The sequence below is a fragment of the Anarrhichthys ocellatus genome, unplaced genomic scaffold (assembly GCF_004355925.1).
Source record: "Anarrhichthys ocellatus isolate YVR2014 unplaced genomic scaffold, GSC_Weel_1.0 scaffold101, whole genome shotgun sequence".
Classification (NCBI taxonomy): Eukaryota; Metazoa; Chordata; class Actinopteri; order Perciformes; family Anarhichadidae; genus Anarrhichthys; species Anarrhichthys ocellatus.
Genome location: NW_022280131.1, coordinates 894,269 through 909,579, shown reverse-complemented (window position 1 = coordinate 909,579; position 15,311 = coordinate 894,269). Strand labels below are relative to the sequence as shown.

The 15,311-nt window shown below is 39.1% G+C and overlaps 1 protein-coding gene across 4 annotated transcripts in view; it reads left to right on the top strand.

The window, feature by feature from the left end:
• The window catches only part of palmdb (palmdelphin b), a 67,763-nt gene that overhangs the window by 25,933 nt on the left and 26,519 nt on the right, over window positions 1–15,311 (top strand). For 3 of the 4 annotated variants that reach the window (XM_031875974.1, XM_031875972.1, XM_031875973.1), the window contains one exon: window positions 6,764–6,878. In XM_031875974.1, coding sequence (XP_031731834.1) covers window positions 6,764–6,878 — 115 coding nt within the window. Of the gene's footprint in view, window positions 1–6,763; window positions 6,879–10,179; window positions 10,205–12,358; window positions 12,464–15,311 lie in introns of all 4 variants that reach the window. The other variant, XM_031875976.1, reaches the window with a different exon arrangement.

Below are 15,311 nucleotides of genomic sequence, written 5' to 3'. Positions count from 1 at the left end.
GTCCAGATATAACCACGATCCATGGAAACCTGTGAGGCGAGAAAGCACAAAGACTCTGGGGAAGAAGCAAAGTTAGTAATGTGCATTAATGAGATATGAATTCATACAGAAGAAGAGAGAGAAGAGGAGAGAGGAGCTCAGTGTATCCTAGGAAGTCTCCCGGCAGTCTATGTCTATAGCAGCATATCTAGGGGCTGGTCCAAGGCAAACCTGAGGCAGCCCTAACTATGAACCTGAGGCAGCCCTAACTATGAACCTGAGGCAGCCCTAACTATGAACCTGAGGCAGCCCTAACTATAAGCATTATCAAAGCGGAAAGTCTTAAGCCTATTCTTAAATGTGGTGAGTGTGTCTGCCCCCGGACTGAAACTGGAAGCTGTTTCCACAGAAGAGGAGCTTGATAACTGAAGGCTCTGGCTTCTGTCCTACTTTTTGAGACTAGGAACCACAAGTAACCCTGAATTTAGGGAGCGCAGCTCTCTAGTAGGGTAATATGGTACTATAAACTCCTTAAGATATTATGGTGCCTGACCATTTACGGCTTTGTAGTTGAGGAGACGGATTTTAAATTATATTCTAGATTTTAAACGGAGCCAGTCCAGAGAGGCTAATACAGGAGTAATATGATCTCTTTTCTTAGCTTTTGTTAGTACACATGCTGCCGCATTTTGGATTAATTGAAGGTATTTAAGAACAGCCTGATAATAAGGAATTGCAGTAATCTAGTCTAGAGGTAACAAATGCATGAACTAATATTTCTACATGGCTTTTGAGAGGATGCGCCTGATTCTTGAAATGTTACGTAGGTGAAAAAAGGCAGTCCTTCGAATTTGTTTTATCTGAGAGTTAAAGAACATATCCTGATCAAAGATAACTCGGAGATTCTTTATGGTGCTGCTGGAAGGCAGGGCAATGGCATCTAGAGAAACTATATCATTGGATACATGATTTCGAAAGGTGTTCTGGGCCTCGTAGAATAACTTCAGTTTTTCCTGAGTTTAAGATCAGGAAGTTTGCAGGCCATCCAGGTTTTTATGTCCTTAAGACATGCTTGAAATTTAGGTAACTGTTTGGTCTCATCTGGCTTGATCAATAGATATAATTGGGTATCATCTGCATAACAATGAAAGTTTATGGAGGGTTTTCTGATAATATTGCATAAAGTTAGCATATTGAAAATGTGTGCAGCCTAGCTGCGTAACCAGTAACCCTCCCAGTGTTGATAAGGCACTGGAAGACGGCTTGTTCAGTGACCTCTGACCTAGGTAACGAACGTATCCCCCAAAATCTACACGCAAGACTGTCTCAGCCTGCTTAGGGGAGCAAAGCCAGGATAACTTAATACACTAGCCACCGTCTTATCACTTATTTCAGGCTAAGAAGTCGTCCTCTCCGACAGCCGGATATCAACGGATTTGTGTTTGTGTGCAGGATGGACCCACTCCAAAGGGCCACCACTGGAGGAGGAACTCTGTGTGGTTGGGAACCTTGCTTGGTTATGAAGGGCAGCTTCAGGACGCTGGGCCTAACACCCTCAAATTAGATGCCAATCTGACCCAAATTGCTTCACTAAAAAACGCAGCAGCTAATGTCTAAGGACTATATCACAATGCAACACCATACAAGATAACCAAGCAGAGAATCGAAAACAATCTGAGCCAACCAAGTTAGTAAATCAAATGGTACTGAACACCATTTTAACCTTGTATCAAGTATGTAATTCATATTTATGTCCAATTATTTATTACTGTCAGCCTATCCCAGGGGAAGAGGTCTCTTACCTTTTATGCCGTGTTCACACCAAAGGCGGTGTGAATTATTCGCGCGAGTAGATTACATACAAAGTCTATGCACAGACGAGACGAGATGAGATGAGACTCAAGTGACGCGTATTCGCAATGGCGCGGTGCGATTGACGCAAGTTAAAAATGTCTAACTCGGGCAAAAAAGTCATAGGACGCTGTGGCGATCTCAGCGTTGAGACGCTCCTCCTGTCATCAGAATCAGAACCGTTTATTTTGCCAGAGTATGTTGCACATACAAGGAATTTTACGTGGTGGATGGTGCATACCATTAATCAGTCAGCAGGCTCCTCTTTTGTACATCAGACTCAAGACAGAGATGAACTTAGGCAAACAAAATAAAAGGATTTATAATGAACACTAGCAAGTACAAGTTTTACTATGTAATGGGTCAAAAAATTTGATTAGCACACGTCTAACGCGTTTCCCCTTGGTTTCGTTGTTGTCTGCTCTCGTAGCTCTGCCAGGTGGCTGGAAGTCCCTGTCTTACTGCAGAGCAGCATTTATGCATTGTTCGCTAACAGTTTCTTTGTAAACCTCACAATAGTTGTGTAGCACAAAACAAGCATAGATTATAAAGGGAAAGTTCTCCACTTTTATGTTCATTGCCCTCCTTAAACTCGCAAATCTTGCCTTCAAACGTCCGAAAGAATATTCAATAACCATGCGTGCCTTGCAAAGTGACAACCAACAATCAAACAAGTTACAAAATGACACTTTGTAGCATAATACAGCATATGTGTATGTAAGTGACGCGTGTTTCGTTTGGAGATGACGTTTAAGCTTGCTTTGGACCATGACACTGTTGGATAGCTTTTCCCCACACACAAAGCATAACGGAGTCGGTGCAGTCAGATCGCCAGTGAAAGTAAATCCAAACGAAAGATAACAGTCGCTGTATTGCCTCAAGCTCATCGTTTTTTCTTTCTTTTGAACACCACTCAAACAAGGCTTTTCATCTGGGTTAGAATTTTGTCCAGGGCCCAGTTCAGAATATTTCTCCATCGCTGTTCGTCTTGTCACCGTAACCTCTTCCGCGCATCATTTAGTTCTACTGTCTTAAATTAACACGGTCATTATTTTGCTACCTACTGCCACCCACTGTCATGGAAGAGTATTTAATTACTTAGCCAGCCACTATATTGCAGGCTCAGATGCTCAACAATGGCAAATTATTTGCAGCAACTAAATTATATTTTTTAGGACTGATTAAGTGAAATTGGACATTTTCCCACGACACACCTTACGATCTCTCATAATGGTTGTAAATCACCACTTTAGGGCATGGGGGAATTGCCCCATCTTTTAGGTCACAACTCAATTTCGAGTTGACAAATATTCGCCGAGCCACCACATCTCCGCCCTTCAACAAATTCTGACCATTTTCACAATGAAGCATTATCAAGGTCTTAAGGCTTTTCTGACAGTATTTTAGAGGGATCTGATTAATCTGTGAGGAGCAGGATGTAAAAGTACACAACCTACAACTTCCTGTTGCCACTAGGTTGAGCTATTGCTATGATTCTAAATTGTCATATAGATGTCTTCAGGGTTAGGATGTTATGACATATGAGAGATTTGGAGCAGATTCGACAATGTATGGGCGAGTTACAACAACTTCCTCTTTCGTGGCGAATGGTGTTTTTTTGACGCCACGCCACAGATACATAGTTCGATTTTGATCTTTGAGTAACCTTTCACTGCCAAGGTCTCAAGAGCATACTGGCCAAATCTGAAGTCGATCGTGTCAAATCTCTAGGAGTTCGTTAATGTACGGCGCCTTGAAATGGTCCAAACATCATCAAATTCAAAATGGCTGACTTCCTGTTTGGTTTAGTGAATAACTCCAAGAGGATTTTTTGTACGTCCCATCACGTTACACATACGTACCAAATTTCATACAGCTAGGCTACGTTTGGGCTACTCAATAGGGGGCGCCATCGAGCCAATGTTTCACCCCAATCAGACTGCAATTTTCGCAAAAACTGGTTTGCGTGCCAAATTAAAAAAAATTCCCAGTATCCCAAGCACCTCCTTTTTGCGACGAAACATGCGCAATAATACTAAACATTTGAAGAACAATAGATCCTACGCTGCGACTACGTCGGTGCTCGGGCCCTAATTATTAAAGCTGCGAGCAGTGATGAACGGGCCCTCGCATCCTCCTGCATGTCGGGGGTGCCAGAGGGACTCCGGCCTGCGTGGCCGAGAACATCCGCGACCGTCGGACAGCGCGCCCATGAGTCCGACGTTTATTTCCCGTGTGGACTGCCTGACGCTGGAAATTACACTTTGCAAATAGTGCACCGCTTCCTGTATCGCTGTCTGGTGCAACAGAACACGCGCAAACATGCATTATGTTGCTCTATATGAAGTGTAAACCACATTGTGTAAAAGTCATATAAATCGGATGCCGTTTGTCAGAAAACGCAGATTTCCTTTTGCCAGCAGGTGGCGCTGTGAATATTAGTGAAAATTTGTGTTTAGACATTGTCAGGCCATGAGTGTTATCAAGCATGGGAAGTTTGGGACCCTTTGGAACAAGTCCAGTGGAGTTACATCAGCTTTTTTGATGGGGAATCATGTAAAGTAGCCGCCCGCTACGGCTAAGCCATTCTGTCAAACGTAAAGCTTTTGATAACTTTTAATCACAATGGTATTGAGATTGTACTGACAAAATTTAAAGTGGATCTGATAAAGTCCCTAGGAGGAGTTTGTTAAAGTGTAGCGCCTATAAATTGTCCAAAATCAAGGGAAAATTCACACATAAATGAAAATCTACGACTTCCGGTACAGTTTAGAGCATGGTCCCAACATACTTTTTTAAAAGTCTTTATGGGATGCATGGGCCTACCAAGTTTCATACATGTACCTGAAACGTAGCGCTGGGGCTGCTCTTTTTAAATATTGTAGGGGGTGCTATGGAGACAATTTAAAATGGTCAAGCCAAAAAGCCATATAAAATATGTTTGCATCACCTAGGACACATGTACAAAGTTCCATGAGTGTTTGAACATCCCAAGCCACTGAACAATCAGCTTCCTTTTTCATGGCGAATGATGCGTTGCCACGGCAACAGCGTTCAACAAAAAGTCACAATATTGATGACAATGCATCTTCAATGTCTTAAGGCTATCTTTAACAAATTTGAGTTTGATCTGGTCAATTGGCTAGGAGTAAATAAAAGTATAAATGTGACATTTCCTTTTGCCAGTAGGTGAGGCTATGAGTTATTGAACATGTTGGCAATGATATATGCTTAGGCTTGAAGTAGCATCATGCATAAGAAAACAACTTGCTTTTTCATGCCGAATGAGGCAAAATGGCCACTACGCCGCATCAAGGTTCTTCCATGAAAACTCAAGAATTTGATAACTTTTCATCACAAAGGTCTGGAGACCATATTGACCAAATTTGAGGTTGATCCCATTAATTCTGTAGGAGGAGTTTGTTAAAGTACAAAGGCTGAAAACTGCGAAAAGTGACAAAAAAGCACAACATGGCGGGTTTACTGTGGCGCCCCCTAGTGGTTGAATGGAATGAACATTTTGGGATATGTTACAGGATGCAATCTGCACATACGTATGCTGCAAATTTGGTGATTTTATGACAAATGTTTCAGAAGTTGTGTATTGATATATTAGCTACGCTCCTAAGAAGTGTATATGTCCATATCTTGTAAATGCAAAGAGATATCAAACATCTTTTAATACTTTTTAATGATCTAGATTCAATAATGATTCAGAGCAAATTTGGTAGCAATCAGACACAGCGTGTAGGAGGAGTTTGCAAAAAATAGTTTTTCACTAAATTGAAAATGGCAGAAAATTTTGGAAGGCAGAGTTTAGGGGTCTGATTGTCTTTTTTGTAGAGTAGACAGAGTGGACATGCGTGTCCAATTTCAAGTCAATCGGAAATACTGGCCGAGGGGCGTCGCCGGTCCAAATTCTCGGGGGCGCTTGAGAGCCATTTTGTCATACTTAATTATGGGACCCATAAAACATCAAATTTTTCACCAATCCTGATATGCATGCCAAATTTCGTGAGTTTTGGGATATGATAAAGACAATTCATTTGGTAGAAGAATAATAATAAACATACCAATTTCAATAGGGCCTTCGCTGGCCCGACGTTGTCGGTTACTCGGGCCCTAATAAAAGGATTAATAATACCCCATAGAATTTCAATAGGGCCTTCGCTGGCCCGACGTTGTCAGTTGCTCGGGCCCTAATAATAAACATTAGCAGAACAGTAGGTCCTCCGCTCCGACTACGTCAGTGCTCGGGCCCTAATTAACATATCAGCAGAAGTCTGGAAAGAAACGTTAAGACATCACAATCAAAATACTTGAGGGAATGTGTTTGGAAAGTGAGCATGAGATGTAAGTATGGGACATGTTAGCCCTGAGCAGGGACTAGTTGCTGCAGGGGATTGTGAACAAGACGCTTACACAGTCTTTGAGAAAAACCCTGAAGTACATTTTTGACTGAAGGAAAATTAACTGCAGATCTCAAGTTTACACATTTGTAAGACGTATTATTTTCAATGGAAGCCATTTAGTTTTTTAACAGGTTTAAGACAGAGTAAAGAAATTACTAAATACTCAAATATAAAAATGGAAAGATTTAGTTACTTGGGCCAAAACCACCAAAATATTTTTTACATTGCTAAACATTACTTAACTTAACTACTTAAATTAATATGAAACTCTTTACTTCACAGCTGAACAACAACATTCATGTACACGTACAAAGCCATGTTTTAAATTGGATAACTGGAAACTGGAAATACCTTACAAGCAAACACAGCAATACTTCCCAGAATGCCTAATGTGGCGAAAAGTTCTGAAGCAAGTGTGTTATTCTTGCTTTAATAAAAACCATTCAGATAGTAGCTGCTGCTGTTAATTCAGATGACCGCTTGTTTCAGTCATCAACATGGTTCAGATCTCTCTTTTACAGAATAGAGGAGGAAATCGAGGCCTTGGAAACACAGGAGCTCAACATCTCTGCCAATGAAGAAGTAGTTCTGAAACGTTTAAAAGAGGTGGAGAGGACGGCTGAGGACATTATCAAGGTAGGCCCAAATAAACTTTGTATACTGTTTTTGCTCCACTGGCTCTTAGCCTGCTGTGTGTTGCTTACTGATTACCTCTGCTACAATACGCAACTTTTCACCTTGAGGCAATGAATCATGAGGACATCTAAAAATCCTTAAGCTGTTAACAAACATAATTTGCTGGTTCCTGATGTGACAATAAAGTAAAGATCACAACATGGGTCTGTATATTTTAAACGTAGCCAGGTTTCCATCAAAATGTATCGCAAATTTAAACCGGATTTTGAGAAAATCTGTAAAAGAAAATACGAATGATGCTTGTTTTCCATCCACTCCAGTTGAGCGATTATTAGGAGTTGGTTTAATGAGATAAGTGGTAGGTGGCGCCAATTCTTCAGTAAGAAAACCATTATAGCACTGCAGAGGAAGAGGGTACAACAAGATGACGTCATCAAAAGAGCTCCAATCACCAACTGTGAAAAACAATGTGGAAAACTGTGTAAATACATTTGTGTTAGTTTAATGACTAATGTGAGGAAGATTACATCAGATGTGGAGCGATGAGCACACTGTTGTCTCTTCAGCTGAGCAGAAGCTTCAGACGTGGCCTCAAGCCCTCCTCAGTAAAAATGAGTATTGGGTGAAGGTAAACTATATCATCAAGTGTTCAAATGTAATCTTGTAAAATGTAGTTTTTGGTGAGTAACTTGAATAAATCCAGTGGTTTGAAGGAGATGTTTCCATTGCAATATAGAACCAATATTATAAAGCAGTGGTTCTCAACTGGTCTTGCTGCAGGACCCACCATCACCCCTCAATGACAGGCCGCGACCCAAACTTCTCAAATTTATTTAATGAAAAGATGGTGCAGTTTGAACCTGAGCTGAAAATGTCCTCTGCAGTTGTAGTAGTAGGGAGCTCTCCTCGTCCCACACGTTTCACGTAAACGAGTAAAACTGCTTTGTTTTTTCTGTCAGTAGATTTGGCCATTTGTAATGCAAAATGACCACTTACCTAAATTCGAGCTGTGGTCTGTTGTTTGATGTCATCCGACATGTCTTCAAGTCTCCTACTTATAGTGTCATTTGACAGAGGTATAGTTTTCAGCTTATCCGCTGCGGATTGATCCAACAAATGCTGCTTCAGTTTTGACGGCTTTATGCTTTCTCGTGCCAGAACCTCGCTGCACAAAACACACTGAGGTTTTTGCCCTCTTTTGTCCTCAATGTAAGAAAATCCATATCTCATGTAGTCGGTGTCGTACTTGCATTTCACCATGCTCAATTAGCATGTGAAAATAAACTCTGTTGGTGTTCTTCTATACCAGGGGTATTCAAGTAAATTTCCAAAGAAAATCTCCTCGTGCAAAGTGTATGTATGTGTGTGTATATATATGTGTGTGTGTATATATATGTATATGTATATGTATATGTATGTATATGTATATATATGTATATGTGTATATATATATGTATATGTATGTGTGTATATATGTATGTGTGTATATATGTATGTGTGTATATATGTATGTGTGTATATATGTATGTGTGTATATATGTATATGTATGTGTGTGTATGTGTGTGTGTGTGTGTATATGTGTGTATGTGTGTGTGTGTGTGTATGTGTGTGTGTATGTGTGTATATATGTGTGTGTATGTGTGTATGTATATGTGTATATGTATATGTGTATATGTATATGTGTATATGTATATGTGTATGTATATATTCAAGAAGTCTAGCAGTAGTAACATCTCTGTAGTAACTACACTACTGTGTAGTAGTCTGTAGCCTTCCTGTCAATTATAGTTTTTTAAATGAAAATCGGAATCTGCTGGTCAAACTTTAAAAAAATCAGCCAAGAAAGTTGCAATCAGTGCATCTCCACTGAGTGTTTTTGTTTAAATTCACAACTTAAACCACATGCGACCATACTCTGGGCTGCGTCAGTATGTGACGAGTTGGGATGAGAATGTGTTGGGACAGATACATTGAGTTGCACTTAAAGGCTGTTTCATTGGTGTTCTGTTGATGAATACGTTCCCTCTTGCTGATAAAAGTTCCATCACTGCCTTCAGTGTGACATTTGTTATTTTGTCACAATGAATAAAAAGCTCATAGTTAACACGTTTGAAATTGGTGCTTCACTGGTGAAATATAATTATTTTGTCAGTAGAGAGCGTTTCTCAGTAAAAGTTGAAGAATCAGGTAGAAGCAACTCTTTATCATCTATAGTGCAGGCTTTCCAACTCTAAATGGTACGTAGCTGTGCATGTGAGTGTGTTATTGGGCACTGCAACTAAACAGTGCAGGTGGCCTTGTTGGTGAAGGCAATGTGACTTCAGCTACAGAGACAATGAGATGCAATACATGATTGTCAGTTTGAAGGTTTAAAACTGCACAGTGGTTGATGTACCTTGAGGGAGTTCAATCATTTCATCTTCCATCACCATCACGACACTATTTGTACATCACAAAGTCTTTTGGAATATAAATATGTGCATATTTGATTTGTCAATGCAGTTTCATGTTGCATCATTATCCCACCCACTTAAGTTTAGAAAATATTATGCTACATCTGCCAGTGTTGCTGTGTGTGTATTTATGGAAATGGAAGACAGCAACAGTTATAGCAAACATAGTCAAGTCTTCATTTAATTCACCTCTTGTTACCAAATGTGCTTTTGTTCTTTGAAACAATTATCTTGAAATCATACATTGAAAAAATTAATTCAACTCTGGAAATGATGGATATTAGTAGTTTGCTGCAACTCAAGAGTTTGAGAGCCCAGTATGATATCACTTCAGCTACATGTGAAAAGCCTCTCGGCCATAACCAATGTCCCGTATAGCCACAAGTCAGCTCACTGCACATTGGTGCTTCAATTTCACAATGCTCTTGGAGGTTATACAAGTTGTGACTGTCAAACGTGTGGGTTAGAGGAGACGGAATTTCTTTCTATGAATATACAATATATATCATCTTTCTACTCACCCCACGCTGGCTGTGGCTCTTCCTCTAATCTGTGCTTGTTTCTAACAAGATGCACTGTCTGAGGCCTGTGTGGGTGTGCTTTGGGTGAGTAAGGTGACAGCTAAATGGATTGCTCACATGGTGGGTGTGCAGCGCACAAGGACTAATGTGCATAATTTGCTTTTTGGTTGCTGTCTGTAACTGAAATACACAGTGAAATAGCTGTGACTTTGGCTGTGACTTTGGCATGAACTTCTGATGCAGCATTAATCTGTAGCACTGCTGTGATGTTGACCTATTGCTTCTCTGACCACTTTGACCCTCAACTACTCTGTCTTCACATGTAGGAGCTAAACGCAGACTTCCAGGCAGGTAAACACTTTTGTAGCATTTTGGTGTGTGTGATTATTTTCAGTTTTCCTTTTCACTCGTAACAAAATATATGTGACTAGGCTTTATTACCATGCATTATTCATAGATCTGATATTATTTGACATGTGTTATTAATTAACAATAATGAATGTTAGTGATTTAAATACTCATACATTTATATACTAACTTTTTTACCATTTAACCTTTATTGTTTATCATTCAGACAAACATCTAATGGCTAGTTGCTTATTTTTTAAGATCGTATTATGAGATCATGATTTTTTGTATATTAATCATATACGTATATTCTGCCAGTCAGCTGAAATCAAGGGTTTTACTTTCTTGAAATAACAAATGATGATTTTTACCCGTTTCAAATCTTGTTTTTTCAGACCGTTAAACAAGATAATGTTTGGAATATCTAGTTATCTTAAAACAACTCAGAACCAATATATAAGCTTAGCATAAAGACTGGAAGCAGGGGGAAAGAGCTAGCCTGGATCTACCAACACCTAATGCTCACTAATGAACACATTATATCAGGGGTATTCAATTAAAGTTCAGCGAGGTCCATTTAGAGAGAATTTCCTCATGTAAAGGTCCGGAACAATACAATATTGTCTAACTTGCGGTATGATTTAGTCTCATATATATTGAGTTAGCCAACAGTTGTATTAACGTCTGTATGTAGTCAACAACTGACTGTCAAATCAAATAAAGAAAATAAATAAAGTTCAATTGAATAATATCTCAACAATATTTATTGTCAGTTTTCAAATTTAACTGGATGAATTATAAATAATACATACGCTATTAATAAATAAATGTTATGCTCTCGTTTTAAGTAAAATAAGGGCTGGATTAAAGAATAAATTACATTACATAAATCTTTTGAAAAATGTGCATCTTAAATTAAAGTACTTAACTTTCTTCTAAAAAGAGAAAGTTGTGTGCAGAGACTTCATTTGTGGTTATTGAAACCACTTGTTTCAGTTCTATTCCTCTCTGTTAACATCATTGTTGGACAGTGAATTAAGGTGTTAGGATTCTGATCATATTGGGCTCTTAGATTGTATATTATCTGTGACTTCAGATGTGAATGTGTACGTTTGCTAAAAAGAGTTGTGCTTTGTCTCGTAGCGGCGCTTCACATTACCGCTTTTAATTATCGTTACAGTCACAAAACACAAGAGACATACTGGTTTTAAACTGCCTGTGTGAAGAATTAACATATAAGAGTCAATCTATTCTTGGTTAAAGACTCTGGTCTCTCTGACCACATTTCTCTTTTTGGAGAACGTCATGTGAAATAACTTCTCTGACTCATAATTCTCCTACTCTTCGTTCTCTTTCCTCGTCTCTCTCCTGTGTGAAAATCTCACTCGAGTCAGGAAACTTGTCAGAATAAACATATTTCATCACGTGATGTGATTTACAAAGCATGTAATTGGTCGGTGTGTTTCATGCACCACTGAACGAGTGCCGTAAAGACTAGAAAAGCTGCTCCGGTTAAAATAGAAGCGCTCCGTCAAAATTGAATAATTCTCAATTATCTATCGGTTTTAGGTCCAGAGTCCGGATATAATGGCGTCTGGGTCCGGATCTGGCCCGCGGTCCACCTATTAGTGACCCTTGCATTATATCATATTTGATTTTATATTCATATAAGAACCAACATTTAAAAACATCAATTTGTGTTTTTAGGGGGAGGGGGGGGGGGTTACACGTTGAAGCTATTTCTTGATGGATAAAACCATACATAGTTTATCCATCTACTCAGCACAAATTTTCATTTTTACATTCCTGTCCATGTACAACTATACAATATGTAACTCAGTGAGCTGAATGAAGGTAGGTGCATCTTTGAACTTGAACGGAGTCAAGCGAGCTCCTTCCAGTAGTTCTGCGAAGCTAGGCTGACCTCATCCTGACTCCAGCCCTGTACTTTACATACAGACATGAGATGATATCCATCTGAAATTCAGCAAATTTCAATTTTACTCAGAAATCTCTTGAAAAACTCTAAACAACTTCATCCTTTCTTTATTTATATAACATAATCCATACCATACACCTCGCTATAACAAAATCCTTAAATGATGATCTGATGACTCTCTCTCTCTTGGCGTTTCAAGTGTTTCTTTTTCTCCTCAGATGAAATACATCATGCCCACCCACCACTCCCAGATATCCCATCATTCATCCCACTGACACCAACAAAAAACCCTCCTTTGCCTGTTAGTGAAGAACCAAAGAAAGGTACATACATCATCTAATCACTGCTTATGCTGAAAATCAGTTTCTGATCTAACTGTAGTAAGCGTTGAAAATATGATAAGAGACAAGTGGTACACACTGGAGTAGAAAACAACTGAAACTGTGGACAGAATCTCGTAGCTACATGGTTATGCAGACATCCATGATGTTTTTCTTTAGGCATATTGTCTGGTTATGACTGGCTGCTCTGACTAAAAAAGCCTTGTAATAATAATGCACATTGAAACGCTGTTATTTTATGTTTTACTACATGTAGATTAAGAAGCAATTCGATTTCACTGTGAGGAGAAGTGAACATTTCCTATCTGCCTACCGTTTTGGAACTTTAGTCCCACATTAAATAGGTACATTAAACAGGATCAAAAATCCTGTTCTTCATTAAGGCCAAAGAGTTCAACTGTGTGAAGATGATGAATCCAGTATTGCTCTTTGTAGTGCAGTGACATGACTGTGTCACAACCTCTAGGGACACAGTGAATTTATATTTCTATTTCTGAGATCTTTAGACTGCATCTCCATATTAAAACCTTCTGGCTATGAGCAGCCCACCTGAAAATATTGTTCGGAAAATAGCCTTATTGTTCGCCAGTATTGTGGATTTGTCCAGTTTTTTTTCCGGATTAAACAGCAACGTATGGGCAACACTATCATATAAGTCACTTTTTACACACTCCAAACACAACTATAGACTACTTATATAAGCATCTAGAAAATGTGTCGTAAAAGCATGAAATCCTGGGCATAAATCGCCGTTATGCGTACGGCAAATCAATATTTGTACCCGGAAGCTAGCAGCTACCGAGCATTGCAATGCATTTTATAGCATTAGCACTCGTGGCCGAATGCATAAATACCTTCAGTTTTTCTCTCCGTGGAACCACTAGAAAGCTGTGAGTGGAGAACGGTAAGATGGCACTGCCCTTCGCCGAAAAAAATCGTGGGTTTTTGGCAACGTTTTATGAAAAATTTGTAAAATATCGTCACAGATTATCCATTTCAAAGCTAGAATCATTGATGCCAACTGCATCCTGTTTACTTCCGAGCTGTTTCCAGAATAAGAGTGGTCAATCCACCATGGGCGAGCGGTCAGACTTCCGGCGAGCGTAAATTTACGCACGGAAATTTACGCACGGGGAGACGCGGCACTTCTTGCAAATTTACTCGCTGAAAAATCTGTCAATCAGCACCCGCTTCGGCACCCGCCTTCCTGAGACTCTGACGCTTCGAAGGCGGGCTCATTGACTGAAATCGACCGATGATAGGCTGAGCTACAGCCACATACACACACATGAACTGAGAAAATCCTATGGATGAGACCCAGAGACAGGCTCTGACAGCACCCTGGCTCTCAAAATTATTCTAAACAGCTGTATTTGGATGTATTGAATAATATGAGTGATAAAAAAAGTGAAATATATAGTTATATAGTATATAAAATTAGAATAGAGCATGAGAGAGAAATGAGAATTCGGCTTGAAATTCTGTACTCAGACCTCCTATTATGCTGGCCTGCTTCACTCAATCTAAGTAAAATTAGCTTAGAGACACCACAAACCTGTTGTGCTATGACACAGGAGTATTTGTAGGCTTCACTCTGCAATAATTCCAAAAAAATGTTCAATGAAAGTGCTTTTTTTTCAGGCGAACCTGAAACTTTTTTCAATTTGAGCTGTGTGCCATCTTCATTCACTATTAACCAGTAACATATACACAATATTTACACAATTGAACACATCTCACAAGTGTTACCTGTATTAGACCATCAAAATTATTAAAATAGACCTTGTAGTTAGAGCTGTGGACTCTCTTGAGTATGGGTATGCAATTTTCGAGCAGAGGCCTAAAAATAGGGCTAGTAGTTAAAACATTGTTTTTGAGGGAAAATGATTTGCATCCATGTTTAATAATAGGGTTTTTGAAGACACCTCTGCCCATCGTGAACAACATAAAATCATCCTCGCCCTATTTTCAGTGGGCAGGCAACAAAATTGCATCACGACCAACATGTGGTAAGGAGTAAAACAGACAGCCCAGCTAAGCATATCATTATTATAGTTGCAACATCTGGAAACGTATTGAATGCAATAGTACACCCCTCCTTCTCTCTCTCAAACACACGGGCTCACACAGCGAGCAACGCAGTATTCAATTCAAGTAAACTTTATTGAAAATTATCAATGTAATCATTTCTAAAAGTCACAACATATTTTTATCTAACAAAATATTTTGCTTCAATTCATATTTTTTAGTGTGTTAACATTTTCAATGGGATCAAAAATTGTTCTACAGCTTGCCACAGGGAGTCAAAGCCTGTATTTCCAAGGTGGTCTAGCAGCAACCTAACAGCACCATAAATTACATTGATATTACCACAATAATAAATTATTTTCCCCAACTTTAGTTTCCTAAAATTTGATGACAAACTTGAATACTTCATTTGAAAATACTTCATTTGAAAAAATAGTAGAAGCCTTACATGATTAAAAAAAAGACATTTGTTACGGTTCTAGTTTTAACTGATTTCATCATCACACTGCATTAATGAAAAATACACAATTGTACTGTCGGTAAATATATCAAAATTAACAAATAATTGGCCTATGGTAAACAGCAACCACAATTTGATCCTTTGTCGCACAGGGACGAAATCGCCAGACTCCACTAACAATCATATCGTTTTGTGAGTTGTTGATAAAAAAAAACTTTATACTACGTGTAAAGGTGCGTTCACACCAAACGCGAAGTGAAATCTTGCGTCTGTTACTCGCAGGATCAATTGTAGTTATTCGCTTAATCTGCGCTTGACGCGCCGGAGAGGGGGAGTGGTTTA